Source organism: Narcine bancroftii, chromosome 14, assembly GCF_036971445.1.
Source record: "Narcine bancroftii isolate sNarBan1 chromosome 14, sNarBan1.hap1, whole genome shotgun sequence".
Lineage (NCBI taxonomy): Eukaryota > Metazoa > Chordata > Chondrichthyes > Torpediniformes > Narcinidae > Narcine > Narcine bancroftii.
This window is the reverse complement of record NC_091482.1, coordinates 41,472,371-41,499,813: the sequence shown is the minus strand read 5'-3', so window position 1 is coordinate 41,499,813 and position 27,443 is coordinate 41,472,371. Positions and strand designations below refer to the sequence as shown.

The 27,443-nt window shown below is 41.5% G+C and overlaps 1 protein-coding gene across 3 annotated transcripts; it reads right to left on the bottom strand.

Moving 5' to 3' along the window:
- Positions 1-3,426: 3,426 nt before the first annotated feature.
- Positions 3,427-18,818, bottom strand: LOC138749507 (transmembrane channel-like protein 3). 3 transcript variants are annotated; one of them, XR_011348708.1, is made up of 4 exons: positions 18,562-18,818; positions 13,566-13,769; positions 7,375-7,427; positions 3,427-3,584 (listed from the first exon to the last, which is right to left on the bottom strand). XR_011348708.1 is itself a non-coding variant. In XM_069910931.1 (3 exons), the coding sequence occupies exons 1-3, from the start codon at positions 18,807-18,809 to the stop codon at positions 3,505-3,507; spliced, it is 381 nt and encodes a 126-aa protein (XP_069767032.1). In that variant the 5' UTR covers positions 18,810-18,818; the 3' UTR covers positions 3,427-3,504. The 3 variants fall into 3 exon arrangements, 1 of the variants encoding a protein (XP_069767032.1); XR_011348709.1 differs by lacking the exons at positions 13,566-13,769; positions 18,562-18,818 and adding an exon at positions 9,188-9,325; XM_069910931.1 differs by lacking the exon at positions 13,566-13,769.
- Positions 18,819-27,443: the final 8,625 nt, after the last annotated feature.

Below are 27,443 nucleotides of genomic sequence, written 5' to 3'. Positions count from 1 at the left end.
TACTCACCAAATGAAGGATAGTGCTGGAATTACTCGTTCTCAGGAGGAAGGTGCGTGTTCCCATGAAGTGGATCCTGATTCTGGCAGCCTGCTGACTTTAACGGAGGGAGCATGCAGGAAGACGACTCCATTGCTTGAAATGCCTCAGGAAATACTCCAACCTGAAGATCTCGATCTTTTCTGTGAGTTTTTGAAACAACAGTGAGCTGCGGGAGGAGACCAGCGTCGACCCCCTGAGGAAGTCGGGGTGCCATCGCTGGGAGTCCAGACCCGCAGTAGAACCGTTAAACTGCCTGTTGTTGAGTTGCCGCAGGAGCTGCAGTTACCTGGTTCTGCCACTATGTTAGAGAAAGCAGGGCTGAGCTTTTCTGAATTACAATGTAAAAAGTTAAACGCTGTCATCCAGCCTATAATGAATGAGCTGGCTCAAAAGATAAGTTCAGAATTGAATACAGTTAAAACATGTGTGGAAGCATCCTGTGAAGATTTTAAAAAATTTCAGTCTGCTTTTTTGGAATGTCAACAACAAGTGGCTTCTAATACAGAAAAGGTGTTGAAGGTTGAAAAATCCGTTATAGAATTGCGAGAATGTGAGAAGGAGTTAGAGAGGAAAATAGACTATTTGGAGAATCAAAGTAGAAGGAATAATGTTAAAATTGTTGGTTTGCCGCAAGGTATGGAAGAACAAGATCCTCTTCGTTTTTTTAAAGACTGGATCCCACAAGTATTGGGGCAAGAATTTTTTTCTGGAGGCTTGGTATTGGAAAGAGCTCATAGAGCTTTAAGAAGAACACCTTTACCTGGTCAAGCACCAAGACTTGTGATAATTCGATGTTTGAATTATTTGGACAGAGAAGCAATACTTTTTTTAGCAGTGCAAAATGCGAGACAACAATAGCAGAGTTTTTTTTTAATCCAGATTTGAGTCAAAAGGTTATTCAGCGTCGACGTTGATTTAATCCAGTTAAATAAGTTTTGTGGCGTAAAGGCTATAAGTCTACTTTTCGCTAGCCGGCAGTGTTGAAGGTGTTTTATGGAGACTTTCAATCTCAGTTCTTTGAGAATGATCGTGAAGCAATGATTTTTGCTGATTCATTGCCAGATGCAAGAGGACAAAGACGTAGTCCACCATTGTCTCCTAAAGAAAAATCTGGTTGTTCTGGAAATGGAAGAAATGGCAGAAATGGGAGAAATGGGAATGGAAAGAGTCCAACTTCTCTTGAAATGGGGTCTCCGAGTTTGGAATCTCTTGGATGAATAGAAGATCTTTCTTATTCTTATTTTACTTTTTATGTTATTATGATAATTTGATGTTATTCTTTGTTTGGCTGGAGAGGGAGAGATTTGCTCTAAGTTCTATTAGTCATCAGCCACTGGTGGGTGATCCACACCCAAATTTTGTTTAGGGATTACTACTTTTTGGTAGTTTTTTTTTGGGTGGTTTTTTTTTTCTTCGTTTTCTTTTTTTGATTTTTAAAAATTGTTATTTTGTCTTTAATTTGTGATTTTTTTCTCCTATTGGAGGGCCTATTTACGTTGATTTGAGTTTTTATATAATGATATTATTAGTTCTTAGTAATATTAGTAGATATGTAAAAGTTGAAGTTTGCTACATTTAATGTTCAAGGTTTAAACAGTCTGATTAAGCGTAAGCGCATCTTGGTGTATATTAAGAAAATGAAAATTGATGTCGCTTTTTTACAAGAAACACATCTGAATGTCAAAGAAAGTATGAAATTGAAGAAGGACTGGGTTGGGCATGTATATTCTTCTTCATTTAATTCCAGGGCTAAAGATGTAGCAATTTTGATGCATAAGAATTTATCTTTTGAATTACAATCAATGGAGGAAAAGGCAGGATGTATTCTTAAATTAAATTGTAAGATTTTTAGTGAATTTTGGACTTTACTTAATATTTATGCCCCAAATATAGATGATGAAACATTTATTTCTGATGCATTTTTATATCTGGGTCAGGCTAATGATAATGTTTTAGTTGGTGGGCATTTTAATTGTGTTTTGGAACCTTTATTAGATAAATCTCCAAAGAAAGTTAAGAAATCTAAAATGGCAGTTCAGGTTCAAGCGTTGATGAAAGATCTTAATTTAGTGGATATTTGGAGACGTCTTAACCCGACAGAGAAGGATTTCTCCTTTTATTCAACTAGACATGAATCGTTTTCAAGGATTGACTTTTTTTTAGTATCGGCACATTTACAGGGGAAAATACAACAAGCGGAATACAAAAGTAGGGTGATTTCAGATCATTCTTTGTTATACTTTACATATGCAACCTCTGAGAAAATTCAAGTGGCCTATCGTTGGAGGTTTAATATAATGTTATTAAAAAATACGGAATTTATTGATTTTTTGAAAAAACAAATTAATCTCTTTTTGAAAGAAAATTCTAATTCTGTCCAAAGTAAGTTTGTATTATGGGATGCTATGAAAGCTTATTTGAGAGGACAAATAATTAGTTATACTTCTAAAATAAAAAAGAATCGATTAAATCAGAGTCTTGAATTAGAGAAACGGATTGATGAGTTAGAAAAGGAATTCCAGAAAGATGCTACAAAATATCAGAAAATAGAATTGTCTAGGTTGAAACTGGAATATAATACTTTGCAATCTTATCAATTTGAATGTATGATTAACAGGACTAAACAACAATATTATGAATGGGGAGAGAAAGCACATAAGGTATTGGCATGGCAATTAAAGAAAGAACAGGTTTCGAGGACTGTTAGATGGAATTCGTTTATCACTTATAAACCTCGTGAGATTAATGATGAATTTTGTTCATTTTATAAAAAGCTATATACATCTGATGGAAAACAAGAAAATGGATCGATTGATTTTTTTCTATCACAGTTGACATTAGAGGATGGAGATATATAGGAGTTGGAAGTACCATTTACTGATTTGGAAATTAAAATGGCTATGATGGAAATGCCGAACGGCAAATCGCCTGGTGACGATGGATTTTCGGTCGAATTTTATAAATTTTTTTGTGATGATTTTTCTACAGTGTTTGGAGGTGTATTATGTCAGGTTGGAGAACATTATGAATTACCTGAGTCTTGTTCTAGTGCTTTAATTACAGTAATCCCAAAGAAAGATAGAGATCCTTTGAAAGTATCCTCATATAGACCGATTTCATTGTTAAATGTAGATTATAAAATAATAGCTAAAATTTTAGCGAATAGATTGGATAAATTTTACCTAAGTTGATTCATATGGATCAGACAGGTTTCATAAAGAATAGATATGCCTCAGATAATATTTTGCACGTGATTAGTTTGATTAATAGATTTTGACAATCTTCAGGCCATCCGAAGGTGATATCTTTAGATGCCAAAAAAGCATTTGATAGAGTTGAGTGGAATTTTCTGTTTAAAGTTCTGGAGAAATTCAAGTTTGGTCCTTTTTTTATTGGTTGGATTAAGGCTTTAAATAGTCAACTGGTAGCTAGAGTATTAATGAATGGTTTGATTGTGGAACCGTTTAAATTGACCCGATCCACTCGTCAAGGTTGTCCTTTATCACCAGCTTTGTTTGCGTTAGTGATCGAACCTTTGGCACAGCTGATAAGACAAAATACACAGATACAAGTTATGAAAGTTTTAGATGAGGAATATAAATTAATTTATTTGCCAATGATGTATTGGTGTATTTAACAAATCCAGCTCAATCTCTTTTACACTTAAAGGAGTGTCTGATACAATATGGATGTCTTTCTGGATATAAAGTTAATTGGGAAAAAAGTGAAATATTACCGGTAAGTGAAGGAGATTATTCAGTTTATAAGAATATGATTAATTTGAAATGGACTGATCGAATTAAATATTTGGGTATAATTTTGAATGTTAATTATCAATCTTTATATAAATTAAATTATGTTCTGTTAATAAAAAAAATTAAAACTGCTTTGATTAAATGGAAAGATTTACCTATTAATTTATTGGGTAGGATAAATAGAATTAAGATGAATATTTTCCATGTATGCAATATTTGTTTCAATCTATTCCGTATTTACTTGATAATATATTTTTTTGAGATTTGAATAAAATGGTTAGGGAGTTTTTATGGAGAGGTAAATTTTCAAGAGTAGCCTTGAATAAATTAACTTAGAAATATGAATTAGGGGGATTATGTTTACCACATTTCCGAAATTATTATGAAGCAGCCCAACTTAAATTTATTAGTTCATTGATGGATTTGGTACGGCCCCCTAGTTGGGCCAAAATTGAGATGGCAAATATTTCTGAATTTGAAATACATCAAGTTTTGTTTAGATGGAATGTAAATTTGTTACAGCAACATAATGTGCCTATATTAAAACATTTAATGAAGTTATGGACAAAGAAAAATAATATGATAGGTTCTAGGGGTGAATTATCGGCTTTGACTCCGTTGTATAATAATCAACTTATTTCTTTCTCAATAAATAATCGAAGTTTATTACATTGGAGATTTAAAGGTGTGAAAAATTTGGGAGATTGTTTTAAAGAAGGTAAATTTTTATCTTTTGACCAGATGAGGGACAGTTATGGTATTGATAAGAACTCTTTGTTTCTTTATTATCAAATCCGATCTTTGGTAAAACATGTGTTTGGTAGAGATATGATTTTACCTGAAATGACTAAATTTAAGACTTTTCTTATGAAGGTACCAGAGAAGGGTTATATTTCAGCTATGTATCAAATATTACAGGATGGTATGGATAAAAAGGGTTGGGATAAATCCAAAGGTAAATGGGAAGTAGATATCAGTTTTATTTTATCCGAGGATGATTGGTTAGATATTTGTTATGATAGTGTAACTAGACTGATAAATGCACACTACGCAATGATTAATTATATATTTTTTACATCAATTATACTTAACACCTGAAAAACTAAAAAAGTCTGGTTTTCATGAATCAGATTTGTGTTTTAGATGTGGTAATGCTGTTGGAACTTTTTTCCATGCAGTTTGGTCATGTATATATGCAATCTTTTTGGAAGAAAATTCAATTGTTTCTAGAATACCTGTATAAGATTAAAATACCTTTAGATCCGACAGTATTTTTATTGGGTAGTTTGCAACTTCTGAATGGTTTGGGATTAGATAAATTTCAACTTGCTTTTGTATATTTAGCTTTATCTGTAGGGAAAAAAATGTATTGCTAGTACATGGAAAGATACGAATATGATTGATATTAATAGATGGCATAATGAGATGAAATATTGTTTAATAATAGAAATAATTACATATGTTTCATGTGATAACTATAGTTTCTTTTTTAATAAGTGGTTGTTATATTCAGAATATTTACATTTTGATTTACATTGATTAGATCTTAATATGTATACTTAATCTTTTCTTAGTATTTTTTTCTTTTCTTTTTGGCTCTCCTTAGGAGAGTTGGCTGGGGGGGGGGGGTTCTTTTTTTCTTCTTTCTTTTCTTTTTTTTACATATATAAAATATAACATTCATGTTTATGGTTCATTGTTGTATATGTTATTTACTATCTGTATTTTGAACGAATAAATAAAGTTTAAAACAAAAGAGAGGTCTTGCTGCAACAGGGATGATCACTCCACAAGCCACATCCATAGGTGACAAGATCAATTCCTTTGAAACCTTCAGCAATCAGCTGTCAGTAACCTTTCCCCTGTCGCCAGTGTCTCTGAGCGGAAGCCCGTTTAACACACGCCCTGCCACTCCATCCACTGAGGACCTGTCCCTGGCTGAGTGGTCAGCATTGTCTTCTCCAACAGTGAACAGTCAGTTGGAAAAAGACTTCTCCCTCAGGTAAGATGAGATGCATTGTTCATTCCTTGGCAGAAGCCGGAAGCTGCCAGTTCCACATGTCATGTCCACATAAGTAGCAGATTTACACTTCTTCTCTGATACTCATTGGCAAATGACTTTGCTTGACCTGTATCTATGTCTGACAACTGTGCACCACACCAAACCTGTCACACTCGCATTTCCAAATTGTACATTGTGATTCCAATGCAGTAAAACCTCTGGTATCCAGCACCTACAGGGATTGGTAAATGCTGGACCAGCGAGTTTTACGGTTGCTTAAGACTTACACTTAAAACGCCTAACACACCTGCATTAATAATCAACAGTTAAAAGACAAAAATACTATACCGTACTTACTCTGAACAAACTTCACTCGCATGAATATATAACCTTAAAGAATTGTACTTTATATTCAATCACATTCTTCGAAAACATTTAACTGTCATCACCACAGACCTTCCCAAAAGGTGAACAATAAGATTATAGATAATTAACCCCCCCTCTCCCAAGTTTACCTTTAAAGCCTTACCAATATACTTCAAAACCCACTTTTTGACAAACTGAAGGCAACCTTTCCCGTCTGCTCTTTGCTTAAAGCCTCCTTTCACAATTACATCTCCCAAATTCAGTGCAGATAGTATATTAATGCGAATCTTGCATTACCAGAATAAACACTGAAAACACTGCAAATAGACAGACTCCAGGTGATTTGGAAAATATTTCTAATCCACACTTGTAGGAACCAGTTAAGTATATTAGGGAAGAGAAGAAAAACAAATCTCACAAGGATGCCAGTCCTAAGACTAGAGATTATCACAAAATTGACAGGGGTGATATACAAAAATCCCCCAAATAAATTGAACACACTTCTGGATTAATTCAATAAATCATGCAAACAGGACTGTTCTCTTTCTAAAAGAATTCCATTTGGCTTCTACCCCCCCCTGTCTTTTGAGGAAAGAATTTCAGATTTCTATTATCCTTGATCCAAAAAGATAATTCGTGGTACTTTTTAAAAAAATTTGATTCCTGTGAAATAGACAGCGCAGGCAAGGCTGGCGATTTATAATCTGTCCCAGATTGACTGCTTTAGGCAATTCCTGGAGACAGTTCAGTAATAACCAATTAGTGGCATTGGAGCAAATAATCCAGATGTTAGGGAGGCCAGGACTCCTCTCTCAAAGAACATTAGTGAACAACATGGGTTTTCAAAGCGACAAACCATAATTTCAGTCACTGCCGCAATTCATTATTTGAAGTTAAGTTTCCCAGGTAATGATGGGATTCTCTTGATCAAGAGCAAATAAAAATCTTTGGGAAAATACAGAACCCTCAGACTCTGGCAATACTTGCACAATGCAAGTTGCTTGCATATATTTATGACCCTTACAACATCTGGATGCAGAAAAAAATTAAACTGCAGTAATAATTAATTCAATGCTTGATATTTACACAGTCAGCAACTAAACTCCAAGTCAGCTGAAAAAAGGTTGCAAGATAATGTACAAATAATTTAATCAGAACTAATTTCATGGATGGATGAGTTCGTGAATAAATACACAGATCTCAACACTCACAAGTTTCCAGAATATTCTGACAATGGTCTCCAGGATACACAAGCGTCATTCTACTAAGAGAAACAAACGTCAATAGTTACGTTTTATTCTGAAAACACAATACAGGCGTTGCAAAGGCATGCATTTTTTTTCGACCAATGGCATGACAATGAGAATACCTAAAATACTATTTTAGGCTCAAAGTGATTTGCTACATAGGATGACCTGGTGCTCTGTGGATAGTAAGGGATTACTTCAAATGGTATGCAAATAGGGGAAAAAAGGGGAAATAGAGGAACCACTGCTTTAATCCCAAGCCCTTCAATATCCAGACATTTATCAACCACCGTTCTCCAGGGTAGAAAAAACCAAAGATTCAGCAAAGGCCGGGCAAAGAAATTTCTCCTTATTTCAGTCTCAAGTGGTCCACTCGCCCATTTTGAGACTGATCTCTAGCTCCAGAACATTTATTTGGACAAAACCTCTTAAGTATTCTGTTTCACTCCAGTCATCTTTAATTGATGCAGACACTAGGCAATAGAGACTGAGCCTACTCAGTCTCACCCTATGACAGATGTGGATCAAGTCTGGTGAATCTTTGCTCCACGCCTTTAATGGAAGATCAAAAGTTAAATCCAATACTTAAGCATGATCTTAAGAAGACAGTATGATAAATGAAGTAAGACATATTTGCTCTCACATTCAAGTACTCTTTCAATAAAGTTGTACCTGTTATTTTCTAGCTGCATCCGTATGTTACATTTCAATAATATGAGCCGGGTATCCCTTTCAATATCAAGATATTCTAGTTTTTAAAAAAATTATTTAGATATAAAGCACGTTAACATAAGCCCGTGCTGCCCAATTTACACCCCAATTAATCTACATCCCCAGTACATTTCGAATGGTGGGAGGAAAGCGGAGCCCCTGGAGAAAACCCACGCAGACATGACAAGGATGTTTAAGCTTCTTACAGACAGCGCGGGATTCAAACCCTGGTCCCGATCGCTGGCGCTCTCACAAAGTTGTGCTGACCGCTAACACCAACTGTGGCGCCAAGTCTATCATTTAAAAAACATACAGCATTTCTGTTTCTCCTTGCATCATTCATTACTTAAAATTCACACTTAGCTCCAGGTCATCAGTATATTTAAAAATCATTCTTGAGGTGCTGACATTTAAATCATCGATACAAATAGTGAATGGCTGGAGCTCATGTACAAGTTTCTGGATTCACCAACCTAGCAGGGATCCATGCATTCATAATTAAAAAAAAAATCCATCAACTCACTCCCCATCCATACAAGTATAGCACACAAATATGCTGAAAAAACTTAGCAGGGCACACAGTGATAAGAAGTAAAAGGCAGTCCATGTTTCGGGCCGAAGTCCTTCGACAGGAATGTAAGGCACAGTTAGAGTAGCTGTTAGCTCAAAGCTGTTACAGTACCAGCAACCTGTTAAAATCCGGCACTATCTGTAAGGAGTTTGTACGTTCTCCCCGTATCTGTATGGGTTTCCTCTGAGTGCTCTGGTTTCCGCCCACCGTTCAAAACATACGGGGATTGTAGGTTAATTAGGTGTTCCCTCATGATTAGTTTTACACATTTTATAAGTACACAGTATATCTAATTTCCTTATTTTAAGGGCCTGCAAACAAATCCCACTTGCTTTCTGCTGCTTCCAAGTTCCAGCCAAAACAATTATAATTCTGCTTTCTTGTCTTTCTGGAATATGCAGTCTTCACCTTTAGAACATGAACATTGCAGGCCCTTTGGCTCACCATGTTGGGCCGACCAAAATCAACCTACTCAACAATGTAAACTTTCCCTACCTCACATCCACAACCCTCACTTTTCTTGCATTCGTATGCCTGTCGAAGAATCTTTTAAATGTCCCTATTCACCAGCCCCCACCATCATCCATGGCAATACAATCCAGGCACCGACCACTCTGTATTCTCTGTGTACTTTGGGCACATTGCCGCCAGGATTCTGCAATAGTAATTAGATCACAGCTATTCGATTAGTATTAAATTCAGCCACCTTCTTGCAGGGAAACTGACTCCGATAAATGTCAGATTTCTTTGAATGATAAATTGCTTTACTTTACATCATGAATCTGATGTTATTGATTTTAGTTTTGTGATACATCATTTTGTGGATTGTTGAGTATACATTAAAAAACAAAAATCATATCTTACTTTCAATTTGTACTCTTCCCACAAATAAAACATTACATGTAGCACATCAGAAAAGCATGCACACTATAATTGGTGACAATTTCAAATTACACCTTCAAGTGAGTCACACTGCAGTTTTGCTGCAGGAATATACCTGCAACAGAGAGTTACTTGGGGCTGCAAATAAACAGAGTTGGAGGGTAACAAACAAAGGGTTTACAGCCCGAAATGTAAACTGTTTTTGCGGACAATTCCCAGATCAGCTGAGTGTATCTGGCATCTTGTTTAATTCAGGAAGCTTGATAGTGGCTTGGGAAGCCAAATGGATATTTACTCACCAATACGAGTTCAGACCTGTCTGAGGTGAAACACAAAAGTCTGCAGACTCTGTGACTGCAGTGAAAAAGACGAAGTGCTGTAGGAGCTCAGCAGGTCACACAGTGACGATAGGAGGTAGATATATTACTGACATTTCGAGCCTGAGCCCCTCCTCAAAGTCTGAATAAAAAAAAGCAGGTGCCTGTATTAAAAGGTCCGCAGTTAAAAGGTGTTAATTGGTACGTAAAGAGGGCATGAGAGAGGAGACAGAATTGATTAGGGGATGGAGGTTAATAAGGGATATCATTGTTACCGATGGTTCGAGAAAGGAGACAGAAGTGCGGAAGCGGGGTGGGGAGAGGGACCTAGTGAAAGATGGGAGGTGGGGGGCTGTCTAATAGAAACCAGAGAGGTCGATGTTAATGCCATTCGGTTTAAGGGTGCCCAGACGGAAGATGGAGTGTTGTTCCTCCAATATGCAGGTGGTTTCAGCCTGGCAGTGTAGACAGAACCACTCATATTGGTGAGGAGTTCAGATAGGACAAGGGTGAGAGAAAATACAAGCAAGGAGCAAGTTAGCAGCCCCACAAGAAGGAAGAAGAAGATATAGCAGGTATACAACAGTCACCATATGCAAGGGGGGAAAAATCATTTGACTGCAGTTGTTGCAGCAAACGTTTCCCACCTGCCACAGTGAAAGTCATAGCAAGGGAGCAGCGAAATTTGCTTCTATCTGATGTACACTACATAAAGACATACGAGCAGTGACCCTAAACACATTCTCAGTGACACGTCCACAATCTCACTGCAGACTGATGTCACACCAATATACTTAGTCAGAGTTGGACAGCATGGAAAGAGATCCTTTGGCCCCAAACTGTCCAATGGTGATAAAGGTGCCTACCTGAGCTTTCATCTCTGGCCCATGTTTCTATTTTAAATTTAGACATACAGCACAGCATACAGGCCCTAATGGCCCAAGCCCCTGTGCCACCCAATTGACCATCAACCCCTGTAGATTCTCCAAAACTTTCTCTTCATGTACCTATCTAAATATCTTTCAAACGTCATAACTTTACAGCTTCCTTCAGCATCTCATTCAATACAAGCACCACCCTTTGGGTGACAAAGTTTAAATCCTTCACCTCAAACCGATGCCATCAAGGTTCAGACTCCCCCATCACAGGAGAAAGATTGTAACAATTCCCTCATGACATTTTACCTCTATGAAGTTCCCCTATTGAACTTCAGGGATAAAGGTTCTAGCCTATCCACCCCTCATTATAACTCCAATCCCAGTCACATCCCAGTATCTTTCTTTGCTTAATTCAGGTGCCTGTCTTTTTGCTTGATGAAGGGCTCAGGCCCAAAATGTTGGATACACTTTGCTTTCTATTGATGCTGTGTGACCTGCAGAGATTCTCCAGAACTGCAGTCACAACGTCTGCAAACTTTCCTTTTAACTCCAGCCTAATTATATCCTTCAGATACTAAACCACCAAAAAAAACTGCACATGATTTATCAGTGTTCATGACAATATTGTTCCTCGCCTCCAGTAAACTTAGTGGTGGATTAGAACCAGTTTACAGGACAAATGGAATTGTCCATGGTGCTTTCCTTTCAAACCTAATTCACACTCCAACCTCAGTTAGTGAGCCACACATTACTGATGGCCCTTGCTTAATGCACGCATTTTGACACCATTCTCCAAGTCATCATTAGTTTGCTCTCTGAAGCGATTAAGAGAGTAAACTTTAAGCTGATCTGCAAAAAACATATCCACCATGCAGCACCAAATGTTCCATGACCAGGCCTGTGGAAATGATTGACTACTTTCCATACTTTTAGAAATACCTTTCAATTAAAGCCAACGTTGATGAAACCTACCCTCAACTTCAGTGGGCCACAGTGTCAGCCCAACCTTTGGCTACTATAAGAGGAGTGTTTTAAGATTGAGCCCTCAAAGCAGCTCTTTCTGATGTCCGGCATCAGAGTACTGATCAGCACCAGTTTCCTTCCTCTTCACAAGCCCCTCCATCCAGGCACCCCCCTTCCTTCTCCAACGACACCCCCTCCACCCAGTACATCTCTGCCCTTGGCCTCACAACACCCCATCTACCCAGTACATCCCCTTCCTCCTCACAACCCCCCTCTCCTTCCCTTTTATCACAAACCACCCTCCTCACAGCACTTTCCTCTACCAGTTACACCCAGTATATCCCTTCCCTCCCTCTCCCGTCATTCTCCACTCTCCCACACCACCCAGGAAACCTCCTTCCCCCCTCTCTTCCCCCAAAGACACCTACTTCACCCCTCTTTCCCCTCAGGACACCTCCTTTCCTCCTTTCTCACCCTGCAGGACATTTCCATCTCCCTCTCTTCTCCCCCCCTTCCCCCACAGGACATCTCTTCCCCCTTTCTCCTCCCAGGACACCTACATCCCTCCAGGACACCTCCTCCCCCCTCTCTTCTCCCCCCTCCCCCCACAGGTCCTCTTTCCCCCATCTCCTCCTCCTCCCAGGACACCTCCATCACCCCATCTCCCCCCAGGACACCTCCTTCCACCCTCTCTATCCCCAGGACACCTCCTTCTTCTCTCTTTCCCCTAGGAACACCCCTTTCCCCCAGGATACCTCCTTCTCCCTTTCCTCCCCAGGACACCCCCTCCCCCCGGCTATCTGTCCTGCTGCAGACCCTCCACCCACCATCCCGACTGCGTCCCAACATCTTCTCGGCCACCGAGTTCACCTCCGCTCTGTAGTCCACGCCGCCTCCATGCCGCTCAGCTTTGAGGGGGGGTGTGGGGAACGACCTGTCGAAAATCCGGGGATGTGACCTTCACCTGCACCCTCCTGGCCAGCCACCCAGTACCTATAGCGCTCTGCCCTCCCATCGCCACGCGGTGCTGCACTCTGGGAATTGATGTCTGTTCGCCCTCTCTCATCAACACCTTTCTCCTGCAGCCAATCACAGCTGGACTACAAAGCCCAGCAGACCTCGCGGCAGAACACCCGCCCCCACCAGGATTGGCATGCAAGGCACCCAATGGATGAGCAGAGTTGTTGCTGCGTGAGGCTAAGCTTGTTGTCACCTGAGAAGCAGGGGCCTCCCCACTCGGTGCTTACTCTTGGCTCAACCTTGAGGCAGTGGTGATGGGGCCACTTCTCCTCAGCCAGTCAGAAGCCACTGTGCCTCTCCTCAAAGAACCTGTCACCTGGCCACCCACTCCACTCCCTTGCTGACATGTCTGTCCATGGTCTCATGCCCTGTCAGTCTGAGGCCACCTGCAAACTGAAGCAACACCACCTCGTATGCCGCCTGGGCACCATCCAACTGGATGGCATTAACTTCAACTTCACCGGTGTCTGTTGAACCCATCTTCGTCCCCCATGTCTCCATTCCTTTAGCATTTTTTTCATTTCCAGCACATTTCGGTCCACAAGTGCGTGCCATCCAATTTACACCCAATGACCCCCACAGAAAACCCATGCAGACAGAGAGAGCACATACAAACTCCTTACAGACAGCACGGGATTTGAACCCCGGTCCCGATCACTGATGCTGTAAAGGCGTTGCACTAACTGTCTTGTCTCTCTCTCTCTCTTTCCTTTTCACAAAGACAAAATCAATTCTCATCTCCCCTCATCCAATTAACCCCTTTTGTCTGCGTCTGTACTCCTCCCCCTCCCAGACTTTAATTCAGATGCCTACCTGCTTTTCTCCGATACTTTGGAGAAGGTTTCAGGACCGAAATGCTAGTCATATATCTTTATCTCCTATGGACGCTGTGAGTCCAGTTGAGTTCCTCCAGCATTTCTGTACGTTTTTAGCATTCTGCCTGGAGGTCACTGACTAGTGGAGGGGCTGTAGGGATCTGTTCTGGGGCCCCTGCTCTTCGTGATTTTCATAAATGACCTGGATGAAGAGGCAGAAGGATGGGTCAGTAAGTTTGCGGATGACCCAAAGGTTGGGGGAGTTGTGGATGGAGATGGGGGTTGTCGAAGGTTACAAGGCGATATCGACAGGATGCAGAGTTGGGCAGAAGAGTGGCTGATGGATTTCAATCTGGATAAGTGTGCGGTGATTCATTTTGGAAGGACAACGAAAAGGTCGAGTACAGGGTTAATCGTCTGTTACTTAAGAGTGTAGATGAAAAGAGGAACCTTGGTGTCCAAATCCATGCATCCCTCAAGGTCACTACACAGGTTGATAGGGTAGTTAAGAAGGCAGATAGGATTCATTAATAGGAGGACTGAATTCAAGAGTAGTGAGGTCATGCTACAACTCTAATGGTCAGAAGAGTGGTCTCATGTTCCAGTTTTCATTATTCTTTTCGTCCCTTTTTCTTACTGCTGTTTTAATCCAGGGACTACTGGTTTTGTCTGAGAGACTATCCGCAAATATGTGCCAGCAACAATGCTTCCGAGAAGAGTTTCACTTCTCTTTTATTTGATGCAGTCGTGTTCCTGAATAGTGCAAGTGACAGAAGTGTACATTGGTGAGAACTTTGGATTCAGTGATCATGGGTCCATTAGCTTCAACTTAAATATGGAAAGGGATAGGTCAGGTCTGAGATTGAAGGTCTTTGAGTGGGGAAGGCTAGATTTGAAGAAATGAGAAGGGATTTGCATAAAATTGTATGGGCTGATCTTTTTTCTGGAAAGGATGTAGAGGAGATTTGGAGGGTATTTAAAGAGGAGATATTTATTGAGAGTACAAGATCTTTACATGCCAGTCAGATTGAAAGGTAAGGCAAAAAGTTCAAGGGAACCGTGGTTTTCTGGAAAAATAAGGAAGTTGGTTCAGGATAAGAGGAGGGCATATGTTAATTTTAAGAAGCAAAAAATTGATAAGGTGTATGATTATTACATAGATTGCAGAAAAAAAAAACATTAAGAAGGAAATTAGAAAGGCAAAAAGAAGGTAATGAGGTGTCAATAGCTGAAAAGATAAAAGAGATTCCTAAGGGTTTTTACAGATACGTGAATAGTAAAAGGAGGGTTAAGGATAGAATAGGACTCCTGGAAAATGGGAGCAGTGAACTGTGCAAGGAATTGTATCAGATGGGAGAGATTTTTTCTCATCTGTGTTCACGAAGGAAAAAGACATTGGACTGTGTGAGATAAGTGAGGCAAATGGCTTAGTCATGGAAAAGATAGGGATTTGTAAAGAGAGGGTTTTGGAACTTCTAGGGTCAGTAAAAGTGGTAAATCTCCAGGTCCTGATGGGATTTTCCCCAGAATGTTAAGAGAGGTCAGAGAGCAAATAGCAGAAGAACTGTCAGTGATTTTTCAACGATCACTGGATGAGGGTGTAGTATAAGGTGTCGGCCAAGTAATTATAATTATAAGCCTGTAAGTTTGATGTCGGTGGTAGGGAAAGTTATGGAGGGTATTCTTAGAGATGGTGTGTATAAATATCTGGATAGGCAGGGATTGATCAGAAGCACCCAGCATGGGTTTGTGAAGTCATATTTCACAAACTGCAAGTCATGTTGAGTTTTTCGAAGAAGTGACAAGAAAGGTGGATGAAGGTAGGGCAGTTGATGTAGTCTCTCTGGATTTTAGCAAAGCTTTTGATAAGGTTCCACATGAAAGGTTAATAAGGAAGGTTCAGTCACTAGGAATAAATAGAGAAATAGTAAGATGGGTTCAGAGATGGCTGGAGGAGAGACAGCAGAGGGTCATGGTGGACAACTGTCTGTCAGGATGGAAGCCTGTGACGAGCGGCGTGCATCAAGGATCGGTGCTAGGTCCCCTGTTTTTCATAATTTATATTAATGATTTGGATGATGGGGTAGTTAACTGGGTAAGTAAATAAGCAGACGATATGAAAATAGGGGAAGTGGTGGATAGCGAGTAAGGTTTTCAGGGATTACAGAGGGATTTGGTTTGTCTGTAAAATGGGGCTGTAAGATGTTAGATGGAATTTAATGTTGAGAAGTGTGAGGTGCTTCATTTTAGAAATAATAATCAAAATAGGAGATATGTAGTAAAGGGGAGGACACTGGGGAATGGACAAGTACAAAGAGATCTTGGAGTTATGGTGCACCCTTCATTGAAAGTAGATTCCCATGTTGACATGGTTGTAAAGAAGGCATTTGGTATGTTAGCCTTCATAAATCATAGTATAGAGTAGAGGAGCTACTCTAAACTGCGACAGTTTAAGGTATTGGTGAGGCCAGGTTTGGAGTATTGTGTCAGTTCTGGTCTCCAAATTATAGGAAGGATATAGATAAGGTGGAGAGGGTACAGAGAAGGTTTACAAGGATGTTGCCTGGGTTAAAATACCTCGAGTACAGAGAAAGATTGAAGAGGTTAGGACTTTATTCATTGGAATGTAGATGGATGAAAGGGGATTTGATAGAGGTAATTAAAATTATGAAGGGAATAGATAGATGAGACACAAGTAGACTCTTCCCCCTGAGTGCAGGGGAGGTTGAAACAAGAGGACACAAGTTGAGGGTAAGGGGGCAAAATTTTAGGAGAAACATTAGAGGGTGCTTCTTCACTCAGAGAGTGGTGGCTGAATGGAATAATCTTCCAGAGGAAATAGTTGAGGCAGAGTCAGTTTTTTCATTTAAGAGGAGACTGGATATATACATGGATAGGAGGGGGTTGGAGGGTTATGGGCAGAAAATAGGTGGGGAGATCTAGAGGAGTTGTTTGAGTGAACTGGTGTGGTCCTGAAGAGCCCAGATGACCTGTTTCCACGGTTATATGGTTATATGGTTATTGTCCCATTTCACACAACGTATTGTGAACATTATACGATCTTGACATTGCTAAGTATATAAAATATGGTGTTCACAGAAAGATATGGGGGATGCTGCCGTGTTCCTGTATTGACTAAATAGCCAAGATACTATTACATACAGTACTGTATTTCAGGGAATATATATGGGTTAAGTAGATTAAAACTGTACAATACTGTGAACATAATAAAACAATAAAGGTAAATGTTTACGACTGTATACATAGACTAATCTGTGTACAGTTCAGTAATGTCCAGTTAAATCTGCTAGTCCCATTCTCTGATCAGGATTTCTGAACTCTATTATAACCTTATGGGACCACGGACATATATGTGGTTGAACATTGCTCGAACAGCACAACTTTATATACATTAATGCTTGTTCACTCACTTTCATTTGAACTTAGTTTCCTGAACTCTCATAGCCAATTGACAGCTCTTACTTTCATAATTTGAATAGTTTAGAATCTTCATTTCAAACAATCACTCTTCCTGATAGACTCCCTCCCTAACTCCCACCCTCATTGCATGAAACTCAATTCAAGTTCACCTGACCCCTCTGTCCATACCGATACAGGAAACAGTAAGATCACAGGACTTGGAGCAGAATTAAATATTATTTCAGCAGTTAAAAGAGGACGTTCTGACCTTTGAGGGGATAATGGTAATTCAAGCAGGTTAGAGAGGATGTTCTGACCATTGGGGGAACTATAGTATTTCCAGCAGGTTAGAGAGGACATTCTGACCTTTGGGGAACTATAGTATTTCCAGCGATTGAGAGAAGACGTTCTGACCATTGGGTGAATTATAGTATTTCCAGCAGTTTAAAGTGGACGTTCTGACCTTTGGGGATCTATAATATTTCCAGCAGTGGAGAGAGGATGTTCTGACCTTTGAGGGGATAATGGTAATTCAAGCAGGTTAGAGAGGACGTTCTGAGCTTTGGGGAACAATAGCATTTTCAGCAGTTGAGAGAGGATGTTCTGATGTTTGGGGGAACTTTTCTATTTCCAGAAGTTTAGAAAGGACGTTGTGACCTCTGGGGGACTATAGTATTTCGAGCAGTTTAAAGTGGATGTTCTGACCTTTGGGGAAGTAGAGTATTTCCTGCAGTTTAAAGAGGACGTTCTGACCATTGTAGGATTATAGTATTTCTACCAGTTTAGAGAGGACATTTTGAACTTGTGGGGAAACTAAAGAATTTCTAGCACTTTAGAGAGTTCGTTATTACCTTTGGGGGAATGACAGCATTTCCACCAGTTGAGAGATGACGTTCTGACGTTTGGGGGGACTTTACAATTTCCAGAAGTTTAGAAAGGGCATTGTGACCTTTGGGGGGAAATATAGTATTTCAAGCAGATTAGAGAGTATGTTCTAACCTCTGGGGGACTATAGTATTTCTAACAGTTTAGAAAGGATGTTCTGACTTTTGGGGTTCTGTAGTATTTCCAGCAGTTTGGAGAGGACCGTTGGGGGAACTATAGTATCTCCAGCACTTTAGAGTGGGTGTTCTGACCTTTGGGGAACTATAGTCTTTCCAGCAGTTTAGAGAGGACGTTCTGATCTATGGGGAATCTATAGTATTTCCAGCTGTTTCAAGCTGACGTTCTGACCTTTGGGTGAACTATAATATTTCCAGCTATTTCGAGATGACGTTCTGACATTTGGGGGGACTATAGTATTTCCAGCATTTTATAGAGGACGTTTTGACCTTTGGGGAAATTATAGTATTTCCAGCAGTTTCGAGTGGACGTTCTTTCCCATGGGGGGACTATAGTATTTCCAGCAGTTTATAAAGGATGTTCTGACCCATGTGGAATTATATTATTTCCAGCAGTTTAGAGAGGACTTTCTGACCTTTGGGGAAACCATATTATTTCCAGCAGTTTAGAGAGGACGTTCTGACCTTTGGGGAACTATAATATTTCCAGCAGTTTAGAAAGGAGATTCTGACCTTTGGTGTTCGTGTTCTGTCCTGTGCTTCTGGACAGCTGGAGCAGATGAGTACTCTTCTGGATCGATATCCCGAGAGAAATTGGCAGGATGTGCCACCTGATGCAAAATTCTCTGTATATGACACCCCACACTGAGTTTGTCTTCAATGTTCACGATTCTCCCATTCCTCCGCGGTGACGAGTGAACAGAGGATTCCTGGCTGGTGACATCACTTCCATTTTCCGTTTTCTTGCTGTCTTCCTCCATATGCTAAATCCTTGCTGTTATACATCAAAAAAAGTTACTAATCATCCAAGTCTAGTCACTTTGATGATAAATGATTTCTACTTGACAGAATGAAACTTCGCTGAAAAATGATACCCAATTCTCCTGCTCACAGAAGCTTGAATCCCAAATGTAGTCAAAAAGGTGACACATTTCTCTGCCTTTGAATAGTGTTCCTGATGGGGAGGCTTGGATCCGGATCTGGTATCCACATGGTCCCCAGCTTTCTCTCTCTCTCTCTCCCTCTCTGTCACATTTTACAAAACCAAAATCAATTCTCACCTCTTCCCTTATCACACCCAATTCACACCTTTTGTGGGTCTGGACTCCTCCTCCCAGCCAGCACTTGTCTCTCTTCTGACCTTTCTGGGTATATCCTTATTCCTTGAAAAGGGGCTCAGGCTCAAAACGTCAGTAATATATCTTTATGGACACTACAAGACTGGCCAAGTTCCTCCAGCATTTCTGTGTTTTGACTACATTTCTCTGCCTCTGACATGATGGAAAATTTCACAGCTTGTCAAATAAATGCATTCATTACTAAACTTGATTTCAGTTCAATTTTTACACTGGACATAATTCCCAGTAAAGGTATTTTTGCATTGGGGTTAGGGTAGTGTGACAGATTATGTTGTGTTTTATATTGTTTCGAGATATGTTTTTGGGAGATAAATTGTGGCAGGTTTTTTAGTGTCGGTCACATACAAGCACTTCCAAACAGATCTCATTTAAAATATCGGAGCTCCGTTCAAGCCACACAGTCCGGCTCCGAGTGCCTTTGCAAAAGCTTTGGGAAGTGCCCAAGAGACTTCACTAATGGATTGTTGTTTTGAAAAGCAACAGATGAAAGAACTCAGAGGATTAGGTCTGGAGCTGCAGGCTAACTGAGGGCAGTTTGCTGTTCCAAAGGGCTGATGTGGTTTTGCAAGCAGAGAGAGTAAAACAGACTTTTCTCACAGAGAGAGAGAGAGAGAGAGAGAGAGAGAGAGAGAAAGAGAGAATTCAGTTCTGCAGTTTTACAGTCAGTAGCAGCTGGGACTGGAACAAGACAAGCTGGCAAGATTGTGGAAAAACCATACTTTGAAGATAGGTTGTGAGTTCTTAGTTCAACCTGGTCAAAGTCCTTGTGGTCCATACAAGAGGAGAGGACTGCCTACCTAATGGTTCACTTGAAATAGGAGAAATAAAAAGGAACTCGGTGATGACCTGAAAGAAAGAGGTTACCATCTGGAAAACCCTGAGGGGGGCAAGTTTCTTCAGCAAGACACTGATGTGGCTGATTAGAAGAAATCAGTTTGTGCCCAGCGAACAACACATCTCTCTCTGAAAACCGACAGCATCCTTCCTGAGCGGTAACAATTTATCTTTCAAGCACCAAAGCTTGGTAAAATTCTTAAATGTGAAATTCTGTGCACAGTCTAAGAATTGTCTGCAACCAGTGAACTTGGAGGAAGAAGAAGTGAGATTGGACTGTGAATCAAAGAACTTTTCTAAACTGATACATACATTACACACGTGTGCACTTAGAATTAGAAGGGGGTTAAGTTAGGTTAAGTTAATAATAACAAGTTCAAGTTTGATCTGGTTTTCATGCTTAAAGATAATTAAGAGCAACTTTTGTTTAAGTAACCACTTGTCTTGGTGAATATCTATTGCTGCTGTGTTTTGGGCTCATAACAAGAGTGAAGAAGGCCATAGATCAGCTTGTTCACTTCTACTATCCTGACAATAGGCTCTTTCAAACTGCTGTGTAAAATGGGGTTAACCAGGCAATTTGCCTGATTAGCACCCCAGTTAAGCAGGAGTTAGAAAGGGTCTGACCTAATCAATGCTGCTGGAATCCAACCAGGTCCCTGACCTACCTCAGAGGAAGTCAGGGAACCCAGTTAAAGTTACCTAGGTGGCGTCCACTGGAGATATGAAAATGAAAGTGGCTGACCAATTTATTCTGGTGATGTCAGCCTTGTGTGCGTGCGTTACCAGGCAGCCAACATCTGAACATCTGGTGGTACTTCTGGTGAATACATGACATATCATTGCTTGGGCAGCATCCCCCTTAAATCACCAGGTTGGCAATTTAATGGGTAGATTCCCCCTGCAATTTAAAAGGTGCTTCCAACACCTTTGCCCCAGTCATCACACCCAGGTCCCAGGAGGGCCACCCAGGGACTACAGTTTAAAAGAGGCTAAGATTGATAGAGTTGTGAACAATAATGGTGATTAATCCTCATTAATTGATCTGCTGCAAGATATTTTGGAACCACAAGTACAAAAATCGCTTTATTTCACTCCCAAATATTGTCATGTTGCACCTGAAATCATATCTACATTTTATCTCAAGATGTGATTTTTTTTGGTAATAAATCTATTTAACCTGAATTTGAATACTAAATGAATACTAACTGCTTTAACCAGAAGTCCCTTCCATAATGAACCACACCCTTCTTTTTCCTGACTGGATTCGGACTCATCTCGCAGGCTGTTGTTCTGGACCCCTATGAAATAGCTGGGCCCACTTATCTGGTCCACAGGAATATAAATCTTCTCTTGACGCTCTTTTTGGAGCCCAATTCATGTCATGATTCCACATGAAATAGAGGTACAATTATATCACTGGGACCATTCTATCGGCTGCAAGGACACCAAAGAGATTTGCAGGGAAGTAACAGAGGTGTGCAAAAGCCATACAGGAATGATAATACGGACCCTGACCTTTTCAACCTACACAAATAAAAATCTTGTGGTGGCTCACCACTAGGCAGGCGAACCGGCCCCACTTGTAAGCCATGTGGCGGGGCAGCCAGCCAAAATGGCACTGTCAGGGGTGTTCCTTTCCTCCCAGCACGGGTCTCAGAAGCCCGCTCTGGGGGACCACGTGACACCCAATGCCCTCCAGTGCAGTTCTCAGCCAGGTCCAGGCTGGGAGTATAAGTACAGCCCAGCAGCCTGCAATAAACTAGTCTGCTCAATGAGCTCAACCCATCTGGTTATGTGTGTTATTGCTGGAGCAGTTCAGCTGCCGCTACAATTGGTGACCCCGACTGATTCAAACATCTTTGAACCCATCATGAGCGAGTCTGAGATCAGCGCTATAGCTGTGAAACTCCCTGAATTCTGGGTTCAGGAGCCGGAGACCTGGTTCGGCCACGCGGCGGCTTATTTTCACCTCCGCCAGATTTTGTCTGACACAACCAAATTCTACAATGTGGTTGCTGCCCTGGACCAGGCCACTGCCAGACGCATGCTGCACCTTGTTCAGCATCCACCCGCCGAAGACAAATACGAGACTATCAAGCAAGTGCTTACCGGATCCCTCGGACTATCCAGACACCAACGTGCTGCTTGGATGCTGCACGTTGTCGCCCTGGAGGACAGGACCCCGATGGAGCTGATGGATGGGATACTCGCACTCACAACTGCCCATTCTTCGAACGCATTTTCCTTGACCATATGCCTGGGGACATCCGGCCATTGCTGGTCCAGGAGAGCTTCACCGACCCGAGGAAGGTCGCCCAGAAGGCCCAAGAGCTATGGCTTGCATGATTCCCGGAGGGCTCAGCAGACCAGCAGGTCATGAGGCATGGGTTCGACCACTCCAAGCCTGCCCCTAGCACTGGGGTAGAGTATCTGGACCCTGCAGGGACCCCCAAGAGCATAATCAAGGCCACAGCATCTGCTCCAGGCCTCTGCTTCTACCACCAGCACTGGGGATCCAGAGCTCGGAAATGTCGACAGCCTTGCTCATTCCAGGGAAATGACCAGGCCGGACGCTGCTAATGGCTGCGGCAGCTGGTTAAGGACACAGCCTCCTCTAACTGCGAGACTCAGTCAGCGGCCGGCAGTTCCTCATTGACACTGGAGCCCAGATCAGCTGGCCTGAGGCGATCCCGATGCCAGACGCCTCCACCGACTTCTGCTCCTAAGCACTGTTGCATGGTTGGGTCACCCGGTTCGGCGTCCCGGGTCACCTCACTAGCAATCGGGGTGCCCAGTTCACATCTGCGCTCTGGGCACAGCTCACCAACAGGTTGGGGATCCAGCTACACCGCACCACGGCCTACCACCCGCAGGCCAATGGATTGGTCGAACGTCTGCACTGCCACCTTATGTCGGCACTTATGGCCCGCCTCACCGGTCCCGACTGGGTGCCTCCTGGGCATCCGCTCTACTTCCAAGGAAGATCTGCAGGCGTCATCTGCTGAGCTGGTCTACAGTGCGCTGCTGGCACTACCTGGTGAGTTTGTCAACGCACCTCACAATCCCCAGCAGTCGCAGCATGAACTACTTCCTCACCTCAGGGCACGCTTGGACTTGTTCGAACCCCCACCGCTGCCCAGGCATGGCATCCGCCTGTCTCACATTCCTGGCGAACTGCTTTCCATGGAGTACGTTTTCATTAATCGGGGCCTGACCGTGGCACCTATGCAGCGACCGAACAAGGGGCTGTACAGGGTTGTACAGCGTTCCGACTCCATGTTCACGCTGGACATTGGCAGCAGGCGGGAGCTGTTTTCCGTGAACAGGCTGAAGCCAGTGCACCTCAATCCCACTGAGCCCGTGGTTGTAGCCAAGCCCAAGAAGCGAGGCCGCCCAGTGGCACCGGTTCTGCGGGGGGCTATGTGGCGGCTCAGCACTAGGCAGGCGAACCGACCCCGCTTGTAAGCCACGTGGCGGGGCAGCCAGCCAAAATGGCGCCGTCGGGGGTGTTCCCTTCCTCCCAGCACAGGGCTCAGAAGCCCGCGCTGGGGGACCACGTAACGCCCGCGTGATGTCAGCGCCCTCCAGCGCGATTCTCAGTCAGGTCCAGGCTGGGAATATAAGTACAGCCCAGCAGCCTGCAATAAACTAGTCTGCTCACTGAGCTCAACCCATCTGGTTATGTGTGTTATTGCTGGAGCAGTTCAGCTGCCGCTACAATTGGTGACCCCGACTGGTTCAAACATCTTTGAACCATCTACAATCTCCAAATAATTACCCTCCACTTCAACCTATTTTGTCGAATAATGTGACAATTTATCGGTGATAACACAAGAGGTTTTCCAGCCTGCTACCATCTGAAATATTTTCTTCTTAACCTCAGCTCTTACCTGCCAACAGAAAAAAAACTCAGAATATTAATGATTCTTCTCTGTTATTATGACACACAATCATGTAAGCGTATGTCACACTTTTCAATAATCAAATATATTGTACGCACAACTTGGAGCTGCATCCTGACCTTAATGTTGGTAAACTTTAGTGAGCAGGCAATTGATTGGAGGTAATAGATCAGCATACTGGAAGGAGAAAAGAACTATTCAATGAATCAAAATGGACATGTTGACTGAATTTACATCAAGTGTTACAAGTATTAACTCTTCCAAAGATTTGTAGTACCAAGTATTGTACCATGTACCAAGTATTTATCATGAGAACTTAGTAATGGGTTGTATAAAATGGGTTTTGCTCATGTGGAACTTTGGGTGGCATGGTTGGCGTGGCAGTTATGGCAACACCTTTAGAGCATCAGCAATCAGGACTGGACTGGGGTTCAATTCCTGCGCTGTCTATAAGGAATTTGTATGTTCTCCCCGTGTCTGCGTGGGTTTTCCCCGGGGGCCCCAGTTTCCTCTCACCATTCGAAAGATACCGGGGGTTGTAGGTTAATGGGGTGTAAATTGGGCAGCACGGACTCGTGGGCTAAAATGGCCTGTTACTGTGCTGTCTGCCTAAATTTAAACTTAAAATTGCTCATAGCTAGTTGTTGATAAGATTTGGCATTAGTGTATTTTTGCCCTTTACCTGACAAAGGAAAATATTTTTTTATGTATGACAATAAATCGAGACTTTTAATTGATTGAACAAGTTTTTGGCATGAGGAGTGAAAGGCAAACCCTGGTGAAGGGGGGCATTGAGCTTGCCTTGGTTAAAAACGTTGGAAATATTGATCATGGAGAGATCGAGTGAGCCTCAGTGTTGGATTTGCACCAGCCACAAGTTGTAGTGGTCTTGCTTTGAGTATGGATGTTAGGGATGAATTGGACGTATTTAGGGAAAGAGGCAAGAGATTTTGACCCCAGGGGTGGGGGAACTTTTTATACACAGAGAGTGAAATATACTGTCAAAGATAGCGGAGAGGCTATTATTGAATTGCTTGGACTTTGGGATATGTGTTAAAAGAAGGGATTAATAAGATTGGCCTGAAGTTAATGGTCTGTTTCCATGGTGGATGAAACATTTTATTCATGCCTTGAGTAAATGGGGCAACAAACATTAATATCCTGATGAAAAATTTAACAAAATGCTGGTTTAATTTTAATATATGCACACGATCATGGCACTAATTAGTACTTCCTGTAATTAAAATTCAATTTGACCAAAAGGAATCACATGAAATGCTGTAAAATTAGCTTCTGGGTCCTTGAGACCCAATCAGGAACTGACCGGAGTGTGCAATCCCATGGGCGTGCTGTACTGTTGGCGATATTAGTTTGGGGCCCCCATCTCCCCATCTTAGTCTATAATTATTCTACAAGTACACCTAACCATCTAAGTGCACCTCAACATCCATGCCATAGGTACTCTGTGATTAGTAAGGGATTATTTAAGGAGGTATGTGAGTGGAAAGCAAAAATTTGAAAACCATTGATCTAAGTGACCTGGTTACTTGTTTCATTGCTATCTGCGGAACCTTACTGTGCATGAACTGCCCATTAGATTTCCTATGCTCAAAGGCTGCTGTATTTAACGATTATTGCATAAGTGTAAAATCCTTGGAACAGTCCAACCTACTGAACTTTTCACCAGCTTGATTAGGTTAATTCTAGAAATGAATTCACTATAAAGGGAGATGGAGTACCCAGGGATTATATTCAATTGAGTTTCGAAGAATGAGAGGCGATCTTACAGAAACGGACACAATTATGTAAGGAATAGATGCAGGGATTTAGTTTTTAATTTCCCTTCAACAGCAGACATTTTTAAAGAGCCAGGCTCGCATGGATTAGATTCTAGATTTATTTTTCCCTGATTAGCCATGGATTTTGAGATTTTATTTTACCCCCACCAGCAGATGCCTTGACTCTGACAGGGATGGAGGTAAAGACATAAAATAATGAAATGAGGGGCGGCACAGTTGGCATAGCAGTCAGAGCTATTAAAGGTCTGGCTATAGGGGTTCGAATCTGGCCCTGTCTGTAAGGAGATTGAATGCTCTTCCTCTATCTGCATGGCTTTTCAGCTCCCATGATCTAAAGATGTATGGGGGTTAGTAGATGGTAGCAAAGGGTTTTTTTGGGGCAGTACGGGCTCGTGGGCTGGAAGGTGCTGTATCTCGGAATTTAAAATATGCAATCACAATAAAATGGGAGGCTAAATGAGTGGGGAGAGAAGATTGAGAATCACTGCTCTCGACCCAATTGTTACTGAAATATTTGGCTTGAGAAAAATTGTCATTGGCCCATTTCCTTTGGAGTTCTGAAACTGTGCACATAGCGAGTCAATTAGGTACGATTCAAACAGTGGTTTTCAACTCTTTCTTTCCACCCATTCCACCTTAAGCAATCCTTTACTAATCACAGAGCATCTGTAGCATAGGGAATACTTAAAGTGGTATGTGAGTGGAAAGAAAAAAGGTTGAGAACCATTGTTTTGCATCAATCAATTCCAGCTGTAAAATGTCACCAGAAAATGTTCATGAAAACCCAGATGAATTGAATCACAAGCTTTCACTTCCACTCTTTTGATCAGAGGAGTAAGAAACACAGATGAAAAAATATTATAGAGATAATGAAAATAAAGTAATTTTAATGGGGGAGTTTACAATGCAATCTGATTAATCACTAAGTGGCACAGTGTTGTGGTGATTCCTGGATGCTTAAAATTCAACAGAATTAGGAGTAACTCCATATATCACAATGAACTTGCATTGATTGTGGAGCTACGTGCAAAGGACTGACCTTGAAGCGCGGAATACTTGCTGGTGTGGAACATTGCACGTCAACACTACCCAACTCCTTAAATACATCAGGCCAATCAGTTTGAGAACATTGAATGCCGGAAGGCATGGTGAGAAGAAAGCTCCCATCCCAATGACTGAAGATTTAAAAAAAAGAATAAAATCGAATGCTTGATATTGATGCTAGAAATTTATATGAGCTCAATCATTATCTGCAAAGAGAAATATTTTACAATTCATGATTATTGCTCAAGGAAGGGAGGGGGGAAGGAATCATCTTTCTTTGGGATAATGCTGGTATCAAATTTCAGGAAATAATAAATTCAAGTTTATTGTCATCCGATTGTACAAGTACAACTCGATGGAACAGCGGTCTCCGGTCCTCAGTGCAAAACACACAGACAGACAGATAACCAGACATAACACACAAACAGAAAAACAATACGTATATGCAGATAAATAAATTTTGTTTTGGAAATGTGAGAGACTCAGATAGTTAGTGTGAGAAGTTCCTTCAGTCTTTTGCCATTCTCGCTGCCCGTGGGAAGAAGCAATTCCTCAGCCTGGTGATGCTGGCTCTGATCCTCCTGTACCTCTTTCCCAGTGGAAGCAGTGTGCGTGCGGGCTGGTCAGTAATTTTTTAACACCCTCTTCAGACAATGATCTAGGTAGATCACGTC

What these genes read in the sequence shown, in the direction of transcription:
- LOC138749507 (XM_069910931.1), bottom strand. Translation starts at nt 18,809, where the DNA reads ATGGAGGAAGACAGCAAGAAAACGGAAAATGGAAGTGATGTCACCAGC. An exon ending in ACAGAACACGAACACCAAAG is followed by an intron (nt 7,428 to 18,561) that starts GTCAGAATCTCC and finishes TGTTTCTCTTAG; the next exon opens with TAGAATGACGCTTGTGTATC. An exon ending in TCAGAATATTCTGGAAACTT is followed by an intron (nt 3,585 to 7,374) that starts GTGAGTGTTGAG and finishes TTGTCTTATCAG; the next exon opens with CTGTGCCAAAGGTTCGATCA.